At 38.3% G+C, this 17,615-nt stretch overlaps 1 protein-coding gene across 3 annotated transcripts in view; it reads right to left on the reverse strand.

The window, feature by feature from the left end:
* The window catches only part of ABI1 (abl interactor 1), a 101,050-nt gene that overhangs the window by 59,004 nt on the left and 24,431 nt on the right, over positions 1-17,615 (reverse strand). For all 3 annotated transcript variants that reach the window (XM_081344361.1, XM_081344360.1, XM_081344359.1), the window contains exon 2: positions 4,060-4,227. In XM_081344361.1, coding sequence (XP_081200487.1) covers positions 4,060-4,227 — 168 coding nt within the window. The remainder of the gene's footprint in view (positions 1-4,059; positions 4,228-17,615) is intronic.

Genomic DNA, 17,615 nt, shown 5'->3' on the forward strand with positions numbered 1-17,615 from the left:
CAGATCGAGGATTCACAAGGTGTGCCATTCCAGGACAATACTTGGAAAAGACATTCCCCAAACAGTTCTGTAATTGTGACAGAATTAACTACCAAGTAGCTAGCTACGCACACAACACACAGTATGTATGTATGTATGTATGTATGTATGTATGTATGTATGTATGTATGTATGTACTTATTTATTTATTTATTTATTTATTTATTTATTTATTTATTTATTTATTTATTCGGTTTATATACCGCCCTACTCCCGAAGGACTCAGGGCGGTTTACAAGGCAAAATTTAAAAACAATACAATATAAAATTAAAATTAAATTAAATTAAGTCTAGCCCCAAAAAATTAAAATCACAATTTAAAAACATTAAAACCCCTCAGTCCAGACCAGATAGCTCAAAGAGCCAGGTTTTTAGGTCCCGGCGAAATGAACAAAGGTCGGGGGCAGTCCGGAGTTCCGTTGGCAGTTGATTCCATAGGGCAGGCGCGCCCACAGAGAACGCCCTCCCCCTGGGGATCACCCGTTGGCAATCCTTAACTGGCAGTACCCTGAGGAGGCCCTCCCTGTGGGAGCGCACAGGACGATGGGAAATTGACGCTGGCAGCAGGTGCTCCCGCAGATAATCCGGGCCCATGCCATTTAGGGCTTTATAGGTCATCACCAGCACCTTGAATCTCACCCGGAGGGCAACCAGAAGCCAATGCAGCTCGCGGAGAAGAGGTGTTACATGGAAGTATCGGGAGACTCCCATCACAACTCGCATGGCTGCATTCTGCACCAGCTGAAGCCTCCGAGTGGTCCTCAGGGGCAGCCCCATGTAAAGAGCATTGCAGTAGTCTAGCCGGGAGGTCACGAGTGCATGGGTGACTGTGCATAGGGCATCTCGGTCCAGATAGGGTTGTAACTGGCGCACCAGGCGAACCTGGGCAAAAGCACCCCTGGCCACGGCTCTTATATGATCTTCCAAACTGAGCCGTGAATCCAGGAGGACGCCCAAGTTGCGGGCCCTATCAACGGGGGGTAACACCTCACCCCCCATAGTTAATGATGGAAAAGATTGGTTAGTCTGAGATGCCGGTATGCACAGCCACTCAGTCTTGGCAGGATTGAGACGAAGCCTGTTTCTCCCCATCCAAACCCGGACCGCCTCCAGGCAACGGGACATCACGTCGAGGGCATCACTGGGTTGGTTCTTGATGGAAAGAAAAAGCTGGGTATCATCAGCATACTGATGATACCCCACCCCGAAACCACGAATGATCTCACCCAGCGGCTTCATATAGATGTTGAACAAGAGGGGAGAGAGGACCGACCCCTGAAGAACTCCACAAACGAGAGGCCTCGGGGCGGACCTCTGCCCTCCCGTCAACACCGACTGCGAGTGGCCCAGGAGGTAGGAGGAGAACCACTGTAAAACAGTGCCCCCCCACTCCCAACCCCCTGAGACGCCGCAGTAGGATACCATGGTCGATGGTATCAAAAGCCGCTGAGAGGTCTAATAGGACTAGGACAGAGGAACAACCCCTGTCCCGAGCCCGGCAGAGATCATTCACCAGTGCAACCAATGCCATCTCCGTGCTGTACCCGGGCCTGAAACCCGATTGGTACGGGTCCAGATAATCAGTTTCCTCCAGGAACAGAGGGAGCTGAAGTGCCACCAAGCTCTCAACCACCTTCGCAAGAAAGCGAAGGTTGGAGACCGGACGAGAGTTGTTCAAAATAGCCGGGTCCAGGGCAGGCTTCTTGAGGAGGGGCCTCACCACCGCCTCCTTCAAGGCGGCAGGGAAGGTACCCTCCCTCAAAGAAGCAGTTATTACTGCCTGGAACCAGCCTTGTGTCTCCTCCCCTGCTGCATATACCAGCCAGGAGGGGCACGGGTCCAATAAACACATGTCTCCTCGTGATCCTGTATGGGGGTTATGGAACAGACTCCAGGAAAACAACTGAGTGCAGCAGAAGTTTTCAAGTTGCTTCTCCATGGGTGAAAGCAAGGCCATAATTAATACGAAGACCTAAAGGGTTTCTGGGAAAAGTTTGAGATTTTTAGTCTTCCATCCTGCAGACTTAGGCACTCACTATAGTGCCTTAATGGGTCACAGTATATGAAATAATGATATACCGATACATTGCACTCCTCAAATGACCAACTATTGAAAAAGAAATAATAATCTTAACACATCTCCCATTTATGTTGTACTTGTATAATTTGATACTTTGATCATTTTCATTTCAGAGCAAGTTTGGTCATCTTAATCCACTGAAAAAATAACTGGCAATATTTGATATTGGAAATCTTTATGTGCTTTTTAAAGAAACTCTGGTGCTCAATTTCCTTTGCATGTAGGACCTACATAAGTAGACTGCAGAAGTTACATTTGGAAAATTGATCAGTGAACAGTGGTTAATGTTCCGAGAGAATAATAATAGCTTCTGGTAAGCAGAATCTACACAGCAGGAGGGGGAAAGAAGTTGTAGGCATTTTTTTATACCTGTATATACATTGTAGAATTTTAAAAATTCCACTTCATCAATATTAAAATAAGACACCAAAAAACTCCAAGTATGTGTTTATAAATAGTATTTCCTTTTCATACATTATTGTGGCAAATAACGAGTGAAATCATTCAACCGATAAGTTGAGTGTATTTGTACTTTAGTAACCTGAGAACACTAAAATTACTAACAATTTAGTTTTATTAATGTTAAAAATGATAGCACATAAAACTGAATTTAAAAGTTAATTTTATAAATTAACTTGAAGAGGATAATAGAATTTAAATTAATTTCCAAAAGTTCTAAGATAAAAAAGCATTTACAGTCTCAGTAAATGCTCCCCTACTACATTACAAAGCAAGAATTATTCATCCTTTTTTTAAAAAAAATAATCCAGGGGACTTGAATGTTTCTGTACATAATACAACCTTCATACCAAGCCAAAAATTTGTCAAAACAAATAGCTGTGCTTTTTGTACTTAGATTATGGCTTAACTAGTATTAATAAGGCAATGCAATATAAAATAACAGACTTAAAAGTTTAAGCAATTTACTTCTCTAAACAAGCTAATATCCTATGACATTTTAAAAATATACATTGTGATATTTATTTTAAAATAGATTTTCTGTTTAAATTATGATTAATTCAGACTCATGAAAGCAAACATTATAAAATAAAACAGGAAACTCTTTCTCTGAAATTAATTTGCATAATTATGCAAATAGTTAACTAGCTGTAGTACTTTATAAGTTTATTTTAATGCCATTTTTTAAAAAATCCTAGTCCTTGGTTAACAACCACTCGTTCAACAATTATTTAATGTTACAATAGCACTGAACAAATAATACTTATGACTGGTCCTGGAACTTTTGACCATCCTAGCTCTCTGCATTCACATGACTGTAATCTGTGTGCATGGCAAACAGCTCTCACTTAACTTGACAGTCTGTTTACAAGCACCTGGGACTTTGCTATAGGCTTCCACATTAACTTTGGTTGTTGGGAGCCTGCATGATTGCAAGGACTGCCTGGCTTAACAACCTGTGAACTAAGCGTAACAATGACAATGGGGATTGCAGACATTGCCATGATGCATTCATGTGATATCACACTTTACAAGTGCATCTTTCAACAACAGAAATTCCAGTCAATTGCTAGTATTTAAAATATCATTTACTAAATGCACATTAAAACTATATAAATTTTATAAAAGTTGCCTTTTGCAAACTCAGGTATATATTACAGTTATCTTTTGTTTCTGCTAGGGCTGATATAATTGACCAAGTAGGAATATTTTAAAGTCATAAGGGCCATACAATGCAGTAATCACATCAAGAAATTGGTGAAACTAGAAGAAAAATGAAGTTAAATATTGCAGGTAAAGAATAGTTTATCTCAAATTTGAAGTCAGTGAAGCTTATGTCATGAATACAGCATGTCTGGCCTCCCCAGACCTGAAGATGTTGGCATAAATTGAGATACATTTTGAAGTACATTATTACCCGGTTACCGTTTGTGGAGGAAGAAAATATCTATAACAACTTAATTTCCTGGCAAATAATTTACCTGTGAAATATGATTAATAGAGGATTCCATTCTCCGTAGTTGGGAGGCTTGGATATCCAAGAGTTGGAGCACATTGTTGGCCAATGCATTGATCTGGTAAGCAACACTGGCTAAAGATTGGGTTGTATATGCTTTGGTCTCTTCTAATGCTTTCCTTTTGTCTGGAGCCTAAAGAATGAGACAAGAAAATGAAAAGTTTGTTATTTTTTTAAGATTCAGAGAGAGATCAAGCATGAACTCTTAACAAATTAATCAGTTACTGATTGTGCTTTAATATATTTTATAGAGTGAGAGTTGAATAAATACTTAGGCACATATAATCTTTTCAAAACATTTTGGTGACTCCAAAGAAAGTACCCCACAATTGTGTCCCCTAGAAACACTTTACAATTCTCTTCACAAGGAATGGGATGTATGAAACACACAGGCTAATATTCTTGGAGTGTACAGTATGTTCCAATCAGACAATTCAGAAACAGGAAAGGTCTCCTGCAGAATAGTGCACACCCAGATAGACAAACTGGTTATTCAAATGGAAACAAGGGGGGGGGGGAAAACTAGCAATACCGGTATTATATGCAGTTTTGGTTGACTATTACAGAAGAATTTTAAAGACTTTTTTTATACAAGCTAGTTAAACTCTTACTATTTCATAGGAGCTTATGAATTTCAATACAAATAAAAGTATACTCAAGGTACAACTACAGGTAGTTCTCAGATTACGATGGTAATAAATGATACAGACATAAAGCACAACTACATAATTCCACATTGTTTACCGACAATCATCCCGGGCAATCCTGATTACTGTTGTAACCCAAGACACAAAGGTCATTAAGCTGCAAGAGATAGGACTTCCAGATAAGGAGATCCTGGGAGAGCCAGCACAGGCCACATGCAAATTAGAGAGCCAGGATAGGCTAAAAGTTGCAGGAGGCCCTAGGAAGACCAATGGGGGTGATGCCTGGCAGGCAAGTGCTAAATGGCCACTAGATCTGATAGCTCCAAAAAGGTATTAGGAAATACAAGCCAATGAGCTAGGAAATAATTAATCTGGATGAAATTATCAAGCTAACCCTTGCCATATTCTAATATCTTGGTCTAAAAAAATAAGATTTGCTTGCTCCCACAGGTGGCAGCACAGCAAACATTACTTCTCCCTCTCCCCTCCTCATCTACGTGCAATAAAATTCCTCTTAGTGTTTTATTGAAAGAAAAATAAACCGTACTGTGTGCAACTGTGCAGTTCTCCCAATTAGCCTGAGGGTTTTAAGAGACTTAAGATAGCAGTTCTCAACCTTTTATGGCCTGTGGTTAAAATGTTTCATTCCCGAAATGTTACCAAAAGTATTCCAACATTGTTCCCACTTTATCAGATGAATTCTATACTAAAAAAAAAACCCGCAAGATTATTTGATTGAAAAACAGTCAGAATATTTCTAGTAAGATTAGCACAGCATCAGGACATTTCTGAGGTTGTAATATTTCAATCTTGCAACATTTTGCATACTTCTAGCTTCAAAAAGATAGCCGTCAACTAAGCAGTGTGCGGCACCCAGTATCTTTTTTTTAAAAAAAACATGCAGAGAGGCTTCTTGATTCAGTATCTATTCCCCTGAAAACTTCAGTAATGGAAGGTGGTGATTTGCTTTGCAGTTTTGTCACCTTCACTTTTTTAAGCTCAATGTGTTTAGTTTTTTGTTTTTGTTTTGGATCAGAATGATAGAGCAGGGAACTTGATAGGCACAAAGAGTCCCCTGTACACCATGTAGGGATCCAAGACCTAAACACATTGAACAAATTCTTAAAATGTTTTTGGAATTGTAATATTCATAAGGTTCCTAAATCTTCACATTTCAGTTGAAAAGAATGATGGTCATATAACAAGGACTTGTTTTCAGAATCATTAGTACTGAACACAAACCGTTGAAACAAGACACAGCTAAGAAAGGCGGGAGGGAAGAAGGACTCCATTTCCTTTTAAAGTAGTATTTCATATCCATAAGAGATATTCTTTTGAGGGATGAAGCATTACTGTTGACAGATTGAATAGGCAAATGGAAGATGAGCTGCTAATAGAAAAGGTGTACATTCTGTGCAAGGAAATGCAATTTTCAGCTACTGTACAAACCAACTTCTGGGTTTCCTGATTTCAGAACTTGTAAACCTTAAAAAATTCCTTTCACCCTTTCAACTCTTACCCTAATTAAGTATCATTAAATCTGCTCAGTGGGTTAGGACGCTGAGCTTGTCGATCAGATGGTCGGCACTTTGGCGGGTCGAATCCCAAGTGCCGCGAAACAGAGTGAGCGCCTGTTACTCGTCCCAGCTTCTGCCAACCTAGCAGTTCAAAAGCACATAAAAATGCAAGTAGAAAAATAGGGACTACTACGGTGGGAAGATAACAGCGTTCCGTGCGCCTTTGGCAACTAGTCATCATCACATGATCACACATGATCACAGAGATGTCCTCGGACAAACGCTGGCACTTCGGCTTTGAAACGGAGATGAGCACCGGCCCCTAGAGTTGGAAACGACTAACACACATGTGTGAGGGAACCTTTACCTTTAAATCTGAATAAATTTCCCCAACCTAAGTATCCTGCAGAGGTATGGATTTGAATTTCCTGATTTCCCATTATTAAGAAATCTGGGAGTTAACATTCATACATCCTGATGGTGTGCAAGTGTAAGAAAGCTGATTTAGAGACTAAGTCAAAAAAGATACAGACAATAAATGTTAATATTGGTAGCAAGGAAAGCAAGAGAGAGTGTTGAATGTTGCTAATCATTTGCAAATTTGAAAATCTGTAAACTCTGTTCTTACATTTCTTAAAATACTAGTTTTTAATTTTGCCAAGATTAATAAATATCAGTCCACAATCTTTTCATCTGTTCTCCAAGGACCTGTGTGGTCTACATAACTTCAGTTGTAACATGTGAACAAAGATGCAAGGCATGTCTCAAACCTAATATACCTAATAGTTTTTTCTCTAGGGAAAAGATATAATTCTTATTTATTACTTTGTTCTAAAGGCAGCTTTGTGCAACCTGAACCTTAATTAGTAAGGCTGTTTAGATCTACTTAACTACATGTATATCTAACGCTTGGGAAGCATATTTTAAAAATTTACCTTCATACCAAAAATAATTTTACATGTTATTGTACATTTTTAATACCTTTTATATTATTGCTATAGTCATTTTCTTTATAATAACTCTATCCTGCCCCACTGTTTTAAAGCTCTGAACCCTGTTAAAATTATACTAAAGAAATGTAATTAGCCTTCAAGGATGACATCCTAGCAGCATAATTTCCTGCAAAATATTTCTACAGAACATTTTATAGAACATTTTAAAGAGGGGGGGAAAATACAGGTAATCCTGGTTGGACACTGCATCACGTAAGTAAGTCTATTCATGAGAATACCAGTAGTATTCTCAACTCAGCCCAAAATTCTTGTTAAGTGAGACATTTGTTAAGTGAATTTTGCTCCATTTTACGACCTTTCTTGCCACAGTTGTTAAGTGAATCACTACAGTTGTTAAATTAATGACACAATTATTAAGGGAATCTGGTTTTCCTATTTCCCTTTGCTTACCAGAAGGTCACAAAAGCTAATTACGTGACCCTGGGACCTTACAGCAATCATAAATTGATAGGGCTCGCAACTTGGGCATCCTCCTAGACTCACGACTCAATTTTAAAGACCATATAGGAGCCGTGACCAGGGGGGGGTTTGCCCAGGTTCGCCTGGTGCGCCAGTTGCGACCCTATCTGGACCGAGATGCCCTACACACAGTCACTCATGCGCTCGTGACCTCCCGTTTAGACTACTGCAACGCTCTCTACATGGGGCTGCCCTTGAGGACCACTCGGAGGCTTCAGCTGGTGCAGAATGCGGCCCCGCGAGTTGTGATTGGGGCCTCCCGATACTCCCATGTAACACCTCTACTCCACGAACTGCATTGGCTCCCGATTGCCCTCCGGGTGAGATTCAAGGTGCTGGTGACGACCTATAAAGCCCTAAATGGCTTGGGTCTGGGATATCTGAGGGAACACCTGCTGCCGGCATCAAGCTCCCTTCGTCCAGTGCGCTCCCACAGGGAGGGCCTTCTCAGGATACCGCCGGTAAGAGATTGCCGGCGGACGACACCCAGGGATAGGGCCTTCTCAGTGGGTGCACCTGCCCTTTGGAACCAGCTGCCAGTGGAGCTTAGGACTGCCCCCGACCTCCGTTCATTCCGCCGGGACCTGAAGACCTGGCTCTTCGAGCTCTCTGGCCCAGGCTGAGAACTTTAATTTTAATTTTAATTTTAACTGGGGTTTTACTTATTCAGGGACGGATGTAATTTTTTAAATTTGTTTTTAACTTTTGTATTTTTGTTTTTAATCACCCTGTAAACTGCCCTGAGTCCTTCGGGAAAGGGCGGTATATAAATATAATAAAATAAATAATAAAATAAATAAATAAATGTGAATCTGTTCCCAAGCATCTGAATTTTTACCACGACCATGGGGATGCTGCAACCATTGAGTGAAAAACGGTCATAAGTCACTTTTTCCAGAGCTGCTGTAACTTCAAACAGTCACTAAATGAACTTTGTAAGTCGAGGACTACCTATACTGGATTTCATGTCGTATATTGTAGCCACTAGTTGTTGTTGTTTTTTTTGTCTCAGTATTTCTAAATTGTGTAATTGTACAGATAAACAATTTTTGTAATCATGTTGGGGCTTGCATTTAAGCCAGGGGTGTCAAACTGCCAGCCCGCAGGCCAGATGCATCATCTGGAAGCCGCACCCATCTCACTGCCAGCAATGGCAAAACTGTCCCGATACGTTGCACGACGTCACGTGATGTCGCAAGTTTGACATGTCTGATTTAAGCTTATACAAATTTAGTTGCATTGTTTTTACTGCTTTATTTGTTGATTAATCTGGTTATATTTTATGTCTTTGTTCTGTCTATTTACCGTTCGTTTGAAAACATTTTTTTCAAAGCAATTCTCTATATAGACAAGTGTCTAGGAGTCTCTGCAGGGACTGTGGAACAAACAGAATGATAAATTTACCAGCCCATAGTAACTCCTTTAAAGGTAAAACTGAGAAGAAAGTAAGTGTACCAGTTTACAAGAGAAAAGACAACAGGAGCTTCTTTCAATAGACATGCTGTAAGTTCTGATCTTTACGGAGCAAATAATGACTCCATACTGACAAAACAATGTCAGTTTATGTCCCCCACGGAACAACCATCCTTGCTTTATTTTACAGTACAGGGTTAGGAAACCTGATACCCACTTAACATTGTGGACTAAAAAGTCTGGGTGGAGACATTTATGGGGGCAGCAGACCAAACCACTTGGAAAGTACCAGGCTATCTCAAGACGAAGAGTTGTTCTATTTGCTTGAAGAGGCTTCTTTTGTCTTTTTAATCCAAATTGTACAAATCAGTTATTTATGGATACTTTTAAAAATCCAACTGGTTAATTCATGCTGATTAAAACAGCTCAAGTCATATTAGAAATGAAAAAAAAAATTACAACATCTCTCTTTATATCTTTTCACCAAGTAATCCATACTGGGTGAAAATACATTAAAAACTAATTAAAGGACAATATATTATAATCGGAAAGAGCAGAGGTTTTTTCTTTTTATTTTACTTCCAATACTGTTATGAAATTTCCAATTTCAATGTACGTTGGAAGACACGAAATCTAATTCCTCCCAACCACAATTATCAAAGCAAGAGATTTTAGGAAGATTGTACCGTTAGTCTACAGTAGCAAAAAAAATATGAGAAAATATCCTGTGGCTTTTTTTAAAAAAATAACACATTTTATTAAATAGACATAATCTGTTTTGAACTAAGACTTTATAATAAAATGCACTAGTCTGAAAAGGTCTTACCAGATTGTGTAATTGCTTTGGACAATGAGTTTTAAGAGGCACTGAAGAGGAAGGAACTAAGAAGACCCATAAGTGCTCTACAAAACAAAAGAGAGCTAATCACAGATATATTTGTCTATAAAATTACAGGAAGAGTAATTACTGAAAGCAAGAAAGGACAAAGGAGAAGTCAGTTTAGAAATAATCAAGCATGAACAAAAAGAAATGCAACTGAAAAATTATTATTGTTTTAATAAAAATAAGTAAGCTATAGTAAGTCAAACAAAATCTATGGAAAAAAGTAGAAAAAGGTAATGATGGTTATATTTCTCTCAAGACGTTTTCCACAGTTGTGCCAACCTCAAAATCCAAAGATACAGCTTGACTTTTGTTCATTCCGCCAAAATACAAAATAAAAATAAAACTATCAGGAAGTAAGAAAGGAAGTGATAGCCTCTTAGCCTTGTGGCAGGATGATGATCACGAGAGCCGCAATTACTCACTGCTGGGAAACAGAGCTGAAGTAATTGGGATATCTTAGACTACTTCTCTGTTGTATAAATGTTGGACAATCATTTACATAAATCTCATTAAGAAATACATTTTTCTAGTGAAAATATCCTTCTTTCCTTCCTTCCTTCCTTCCTTCCCTCCCTCCCTCCCTCCCTCCCTCCTTTCTTTCTTTCTTTCTTTCTTTCTTTCTTTCTCTTTCTTTCTTTCTTATATATTTCTCACTGACACTGTGATCGTCTCCATATGGCAAATAATTTATTTGGCTATTTGCAAAAGTTTTGTTGCTGTGAATAAAATGGCACTATATTAGTTGACTTTTCTGACAAATTAGCTGAAGTAGCCAAATATAATTATTTCCAGCTCTACTGGGAGAAACCTTGCTTTTTTCCACAGATAAAAATGCTGGGCAAAGAGCTAGAGCCTGTTTCTCAATCTTGGCCACTTTAAAATATGTGCACTTCAACTCCCAGAATTCTTCTAGCTAACTGGCTATGGAATTCTGGGAACTGAAGCCTGCACTTAAAATAGTAATAACATAGCACTAAATTTCATATAACACTTCATAATGCTTTACAGTCCTCTCTAAACAGTTTACAGGGTCAGCATATTGCCCCTAACAATCTGGGTCCTCATTTTACCAACCTCAGAAGGATAGAAGGCTGAGTCAACCTTGAGCCAGTCAGGATTGAACTCCTGGCAGTGAACAGAGCAGCCTGCAATACTGCATTCTAACCACTGTGCCAACATGTGTCATGACCAAAAGTTGCAAAACTGTCAGAGTCTTTAGTTTATATTTCCTTGGAATGCAGGAAGAAGACTAAGGCACACAGGTTTACCTACCCATAGAATTTTTCTATGATCCATATACACAGCAACCTGACATGCCTTTGCAACTCAAAGCTAGAAGAACATAAAGATCCACATGGGTTTTATCCTATGTCAGCCTTGTTTCAATCATGATTTATTAAATAAACCACAAGAAGTTCGCTACATTACAAAATTAGGCATAGTTTACAAAAAAGACTGCCTGCATTTTTCCAACATGTCAACCTAAAAGTAAACAATCATACTGTGGCTTAAGATGTTGGGTGAACCTAATCAGCGTTGGTCAAACCACACTGACTCACATCCATAAAAGAGGCCTGATGTAATGCTGACCTACCTCACTGCATTCCTCATAAGAATTCTATCAGCACTACTTCGAATAAAATTATAAGAAAAAAAAGACAAATAAGCAATTCCTTGTTTCTAAACAATAGTGACTAATTTATTGATTTTCTCACAACACGTTCCAAACACCTTCTACTGCACAGCTATGTTCCGCAGCCTTGTAGGAAATTTTTTGGAATACTGTTATATTGCCAAACTTGCTGTTTCTGATATAATCCAATGCATATATATATATATATATATATATATATATATATATATATATATATATATATATATATATATATATATATATATATATATATATATATATATATATATATATATATATACATATATATATATATACATATATATATATATACATACATACATACATATTGCTATGCAGTAATTCTTACAAATCCTAGAATGCAGATTGATGCCCATTGCCCATTAACTTTAAAGGAAGGCTGGAATCACTGTGAGAGAAACTATTACAGAAACAAAAACAAAAAAATGAATGGGTTCTCCATTTCTTTTTCCTAATCTTAGTGTGCTTCCTCTATTCCCACTCTGTTCTCCCTCTCTGAAGGAAGTCCACCTTATGGGACCAAGAAGAAGGGCGTACTCTGTGGCGCCTCCCTCCCTGTGGTACATTACACTTAAATATATAAGATTGGCCCCCAATTTGATACTCTTTTGAAAGACCCTGCATATCTAGTTTTGCCAGTGGGTCAGAGGACTGCAGAGCCTATCAAGTGGTTTGTTTGATTGTTGTACCAGAGGAGTGGTTAATTGGATTTTGTATTTAGGGTTTTACTTCCTTCAAACAAAGGAAGTAAAGTGGTCATATAAATTTTAATAAATAAACTAATAAATTTGAGTCTTAAAATTTGCAAGAAATCCTTTGCTTGACTGCTACAGAGAGTTCTTCATCAATGCCAGCCCTATCAAGAAGAACACACTAAGAAAGAGACACCATGTAGATCTAAAGCTAGTTTTATTAGAAGAGTTATATGGTACAGAATCTGAACGTACTATTTTTCCTCCCTCTTCTATCTTCATGAGAATTGGACTGGGAGAGAAGGTGCTACCTGAGGTGTTTTCCCAGACTGTCCTTTTGGTCAAATAAGTTTTGTTTATCTGATGATTGCCTTGGAAGTGGCTTATCCTTTTTAATTAAATACAATAAGTGGATCTCCCCTTTTTATTAAGAACAATATTGCCTTCCTATAAATAGGCTCTCCCTATGATTTATCAACCACACAGTGGGATTGGGCTGCAATCCTTCAGGCTGGGGATAATGAAAGGCCTTGTAGTTGTTCAGACATTAGGCTGGCGAGACTCAGTTTCAAGTTTTCACTCTACCTTGAAATGAACTGAATGGCTTTGGACCAATCACTTTTAAGTCCATCAGAGCCAATGAGATATAGAAATGTAAAGCTGTTAGCTAGTCTGTAACCACGAATCCCCCAAACTGAAGCAGACTTACTTTTGAAATAGGTAGGGAAAAACACTAAAGGGCGATGTGGATTAGTGGAAGAAATAAGAGAGCATGAATTGTTATTGAAATATTCATCTCTGATTCTTCCATGAGTCACTGGTGTTCACCCTTACATGCTCAGCAATTGATTCATATCACTCGGTAAATTTAGCTTTTCATACCAAGGAAGGGTGAGCGGCCAAGCTGCCCCTTGGAAAAACTGGGAAGTGGAGGGTAATCGTGAGAAGGCATATGGGTTAACTGATGAGAGATAGGAGTGAGGAGACTGCTAGTGGCTAAATGTCCACCCCACTGCTCCAGAGGAAAATGCCTAGATATCATTTCTTATGGAGCATAGCATAAACTGAACCCACACACTTTTTACTGAAAGCTTCCTTTCAGGATGGTTGTGAGGCTGCAAGTACAATGCTAATGTCTTGGATTTTTCAAACTACGTTTTCAGTTTATGTTCAGCTTAATCTCAGCTTTCCACCTATGATCTACAATAATGTGTCCCAGAGGTTTAATTATCCCACTCACACTAGATAATGTTTACCTACTATGAGCCAAGAGTCCAATTTGCAGGAACTATTAAGAACTGTACATCCAGACATCATTTAAAATAATTACAGAAGGGCTACATATAGAATTTTATATGAGGAAGCCCATTATTACTATTATTATTATCCATAAAGCTTTTAAAGATACTTAGCAAGAACTCAACCTTGCTGTGAGCAAGTCAATTGTTAAACGATGCAAGGAAGAAAGCTAGGACAGTCACCACAACAACAGCCACAGAATTTCTCTGAGAGACAGAAAATTATATTGAGCAAAAGAGAACAAAAACATATGTTACTTGCTGCTATTCTTAAAATACTGATTGCAAAATGGGAGGAAATTGATCATGTTGAAGAAAAAGACATGTGAAAATAAAGGTTTGGTGACACTATGGAATATTCATAATTTTAAAAAATGTTTTTCCAATTACATGAGAGCAGCTCATAAAAAAGTAATTCACATATATTGCATATAATACTTCATGACTCTGATGTTGACAAACCATATAACATGGTGACAATCAACATTCCACTGGAACCTATATGAATTTCACAGGAAAGACCCAAATCTTTATCCCCAGTTGATTTATACGCCACTTTTCCTTCAAAACCCAAGATGTTGTACACATTACTCCCTCCTCCAATTTTTCTCAATAGTGTTCTTCAAGATAGGGTTGGTTGGTTGGTTGGTTGGTTGGTTGGGAGGGAGGGAGGGAGGGAGGGAAGAAGGAAGGAAGGAAGGAAGGAAGGAAGGAAGGAAGGAAGGAAGGAAGGAAGGAAGGAAGGAAGGAAGGAAGGAAGGAAGTCAAAATAAATTATTTTCTATGGGTTAGGCATAAGAAATGTCATAAACCAGGGATTGCACAGTCCTGATCTACTACACAAAAGTCTACAAACTAGAATTGAGCAGAAACAATGGATAAGAAGTATCCATACAAAAGGAAAATACATGAGCCTGAAACTTTTCAGTTTTTATTTAGGAGCCATGGTGGCATAGTGGTTAGAATGCAGTACTGCAGGCTACTTTTGCTGACTGCTCACAGTTCAACAGTTCAATTCTTACTGGCTCAAGGTTGATTCAGTCTTCCATCATTCTGAGGTCAGTAAAATGAGGACCCAGATTGCTGGGGGCAATATGCAGACATTTGTAAACCCCTCAGAGAGTGCTGTAAAGCACTGTGAAGTGGTATGTAAGTCTAAGTGCTATTGCTATTGCTATTATTTCGAATGATGGGGCTCCACGTTTTTCAGGAAGAGAACCGCATGTGGCTCTTTTCCTTCTGACAACAGTAATCCAAAAAGAGTAGAACCCTTTTAAAGTAATGAGTAGAAATAACATAAAAGCAATATTTTATTCCATTGAAAGTTAAACATAATTATACACATACACGTATAATACAATTATATTTATAAAGACAAATAAAAGTGTGTGTATATAAAAATATAAATCTATACATGTATTTATATGCATTTCATATAAATAAAAGTAGATTTAAACAGTTCACAGTCTCCAAGCCTCTAATCTTTTAATATTATAATTCAGCAGCAACTTCTAGAGAACTTAAGGGGCTGCAGAAAGTGAAGAGGAACTAAAGAGCCTCTTGTTGCGAGTGAAGAAGGAGAGTACAAAAGTTGGGTTGAAACTAAACATTAAGAAAACCAAGATCATGGCATCCGGCCCTCTCAATTCCTGCCAAATAAATGGGGAAGAAATGGAGGTAGTGACAGATTTTATTTTCCTGGGCTCCAAGATCACTGCAGATGGGGACTGCAGCCAAGAAATTAAAAGACGCTTGCTCCTGGGGAAGAAAGCAATGGCAAATCTAAACAGCACACTAAAAAGCAGAGAAATCACCCTGCCAACAAAAGTGCGTATAGTCAAGGCTATGGTCTTCCCAGTTGTAATGTATGGCTGTGAAAGTTGGACCATAAGAAAGGTTGAGCGCCAAAGAATGGAAGCCTTTGAACTATGGTGCTGGAGAAGACTCCTGCGAGTCCCTTGGACTGCAAGGCGATCAAACCGGTCAGTCCTAGAGGAGATCAACCCTGACTGCTCTTTAGAAGGCCAGATCCTGAAGTTGAAACTCAAATACTTTGGCCACCTAATGAGAAGAAAGTACTCACTAGAGAAGATCCTAATGCTGGGAAAGGTTAAGGGCAAGAGAAGAAGGGGACGACAGAGAATGAGGTGGCTGGATGGAGTCACTGAAGCAGTAGGTGTGAGCTTAAATAGACTCCAGAAGATAGTAGAGGACAGGAAGGCCTGGAGGATCCTTGTCCATGGGGTCACGATGGGTTGGACACGACTTCGCAACTAACAACAACAACAAATCAAGATGAGTGGGTGTATCTGTGGCCCCAGGTAACATACTTTGATGCAATAGTAAGCCATGCTTTTTATTTTACAGTCACATCTAATTATGGGTGTAAAATGATGTTTATAAATGTAGATCAAAGGAAACTGATTTCCAAGACTTTTTTCAAAGCAGGTACTGATCTGCTGAAAGATTAGGATAGTCCACCAGCTCCCCTTATTCTTGGAAATAAAGGGGGCTACTAGCAGAAAGTGGAATGGCAACTGCTAGAAGCCGGAGCAGCAGGGTTAAGATTGTTATTTAGAAACAACTTCTATGCCACAGTTTGTCTATTCCAGTAATCATGTCAGAGTGCAAAAATGGATTTGACATTAGGCACTGATCATCTTTTCTATGAATGCATTTTAAATTCAGTGCTTGGTCTCCAACTTTATTAAGATATTTATTCAAAAAATTATATTCCATTTAAAATAAGGCTAATTCCAGTTGAAAACCTGCATTACAATTCAAAGTTTTTTAAAAAATAGCCTGCTTTTAAATAAAAGTAAACCCAGTCTGTTTTTAATTAGAAGCATCCCATAAAGTACGCATTCTGAAGTGATTTCAAATAGCTCTATCCAGAACTACAATCAAGCTTATCCTAAGAAAATGAACCTTAGGTTTTGGCTTGTGTGAAACAAATCAAATTATTCAATCATTTTGCTATACTTTCTGCTATCATCATCATCAAACTCAGCTATTGCCATTTGCAGCCTATAAGATGGGGCTTCATGATACACGTAAACCAGACTGTGTTATCTATTATTTACTAATTTAGCTTAATTTGCTGCTTCTTATGAAAGAATTAAACCATACACTAATCACAGAGTTGTGTTTATGCAATAAACCAACATAAAATAGAGCAGGCTAGTTTTCATTTCAGTATGCCATGCAAATGCAACTTTTAAATTACTTCACAAACTTGGTATAATGGCTTGGTATAATGTGCAACTATAACATAATAATATCTATTCTTGCATTTTTAATTTTACAATCTGAACATGTACATGGTTATGAAGGTATCTTTGACAGAATTAATCCAACCATCTGTAGATAAAGTTTATGTAACGAGAAAAAAAATACATCCAAGCCATCAGAAAGGTTGTCCTTTTATTTTCACGTTATTTTATATAAGATTCCCCACCTTAAATATTGCTCTCTGAAACTGGGGAAAGGACAAAAAATAAGATGATTACCCATTTGCAGTATTACTCTGTACAAATGAAAGTGTTGCAGTTGACAGTATTTAGTGACATATTAGTGCAAATGACAATGTGGTAGAATGAACGTACCTCTGTATAAATTCCCCAATTAAAAGTGCAGAGGCAGGGAAAGTTAAGCCCTAGGGAAAATAAGTGGAAAATAAGACAGGGAAGTTGATATGACTGACATGCCTCAGAAAAATGTTTACCTTTAGCACGGTGTGGTTAGATTTGATTGGCATTTTGACTCATTAAAAGCTGCATGTTTGAGGAACCTAATGTAGATTCACTGAATTCCGTAACACATAATTGAACCACAAGATGTAGAACAATGGGTTTAACCTAAATTAATTTGTTCCAGAGTCATGCATGCCCTTTTTTAAGAGGAAGCCAAAGAACTTCTCAA

This window comes from Vipera berus (genome assembly GCF_964194415.1).
Source record: "Vipera berus genome assembly, chromosome: Z".
NCBI lineage: Eukaryota > Metazoa > Chordata > Lepidosauria > Squamata > Viperidae > Vipera > Vipera berus.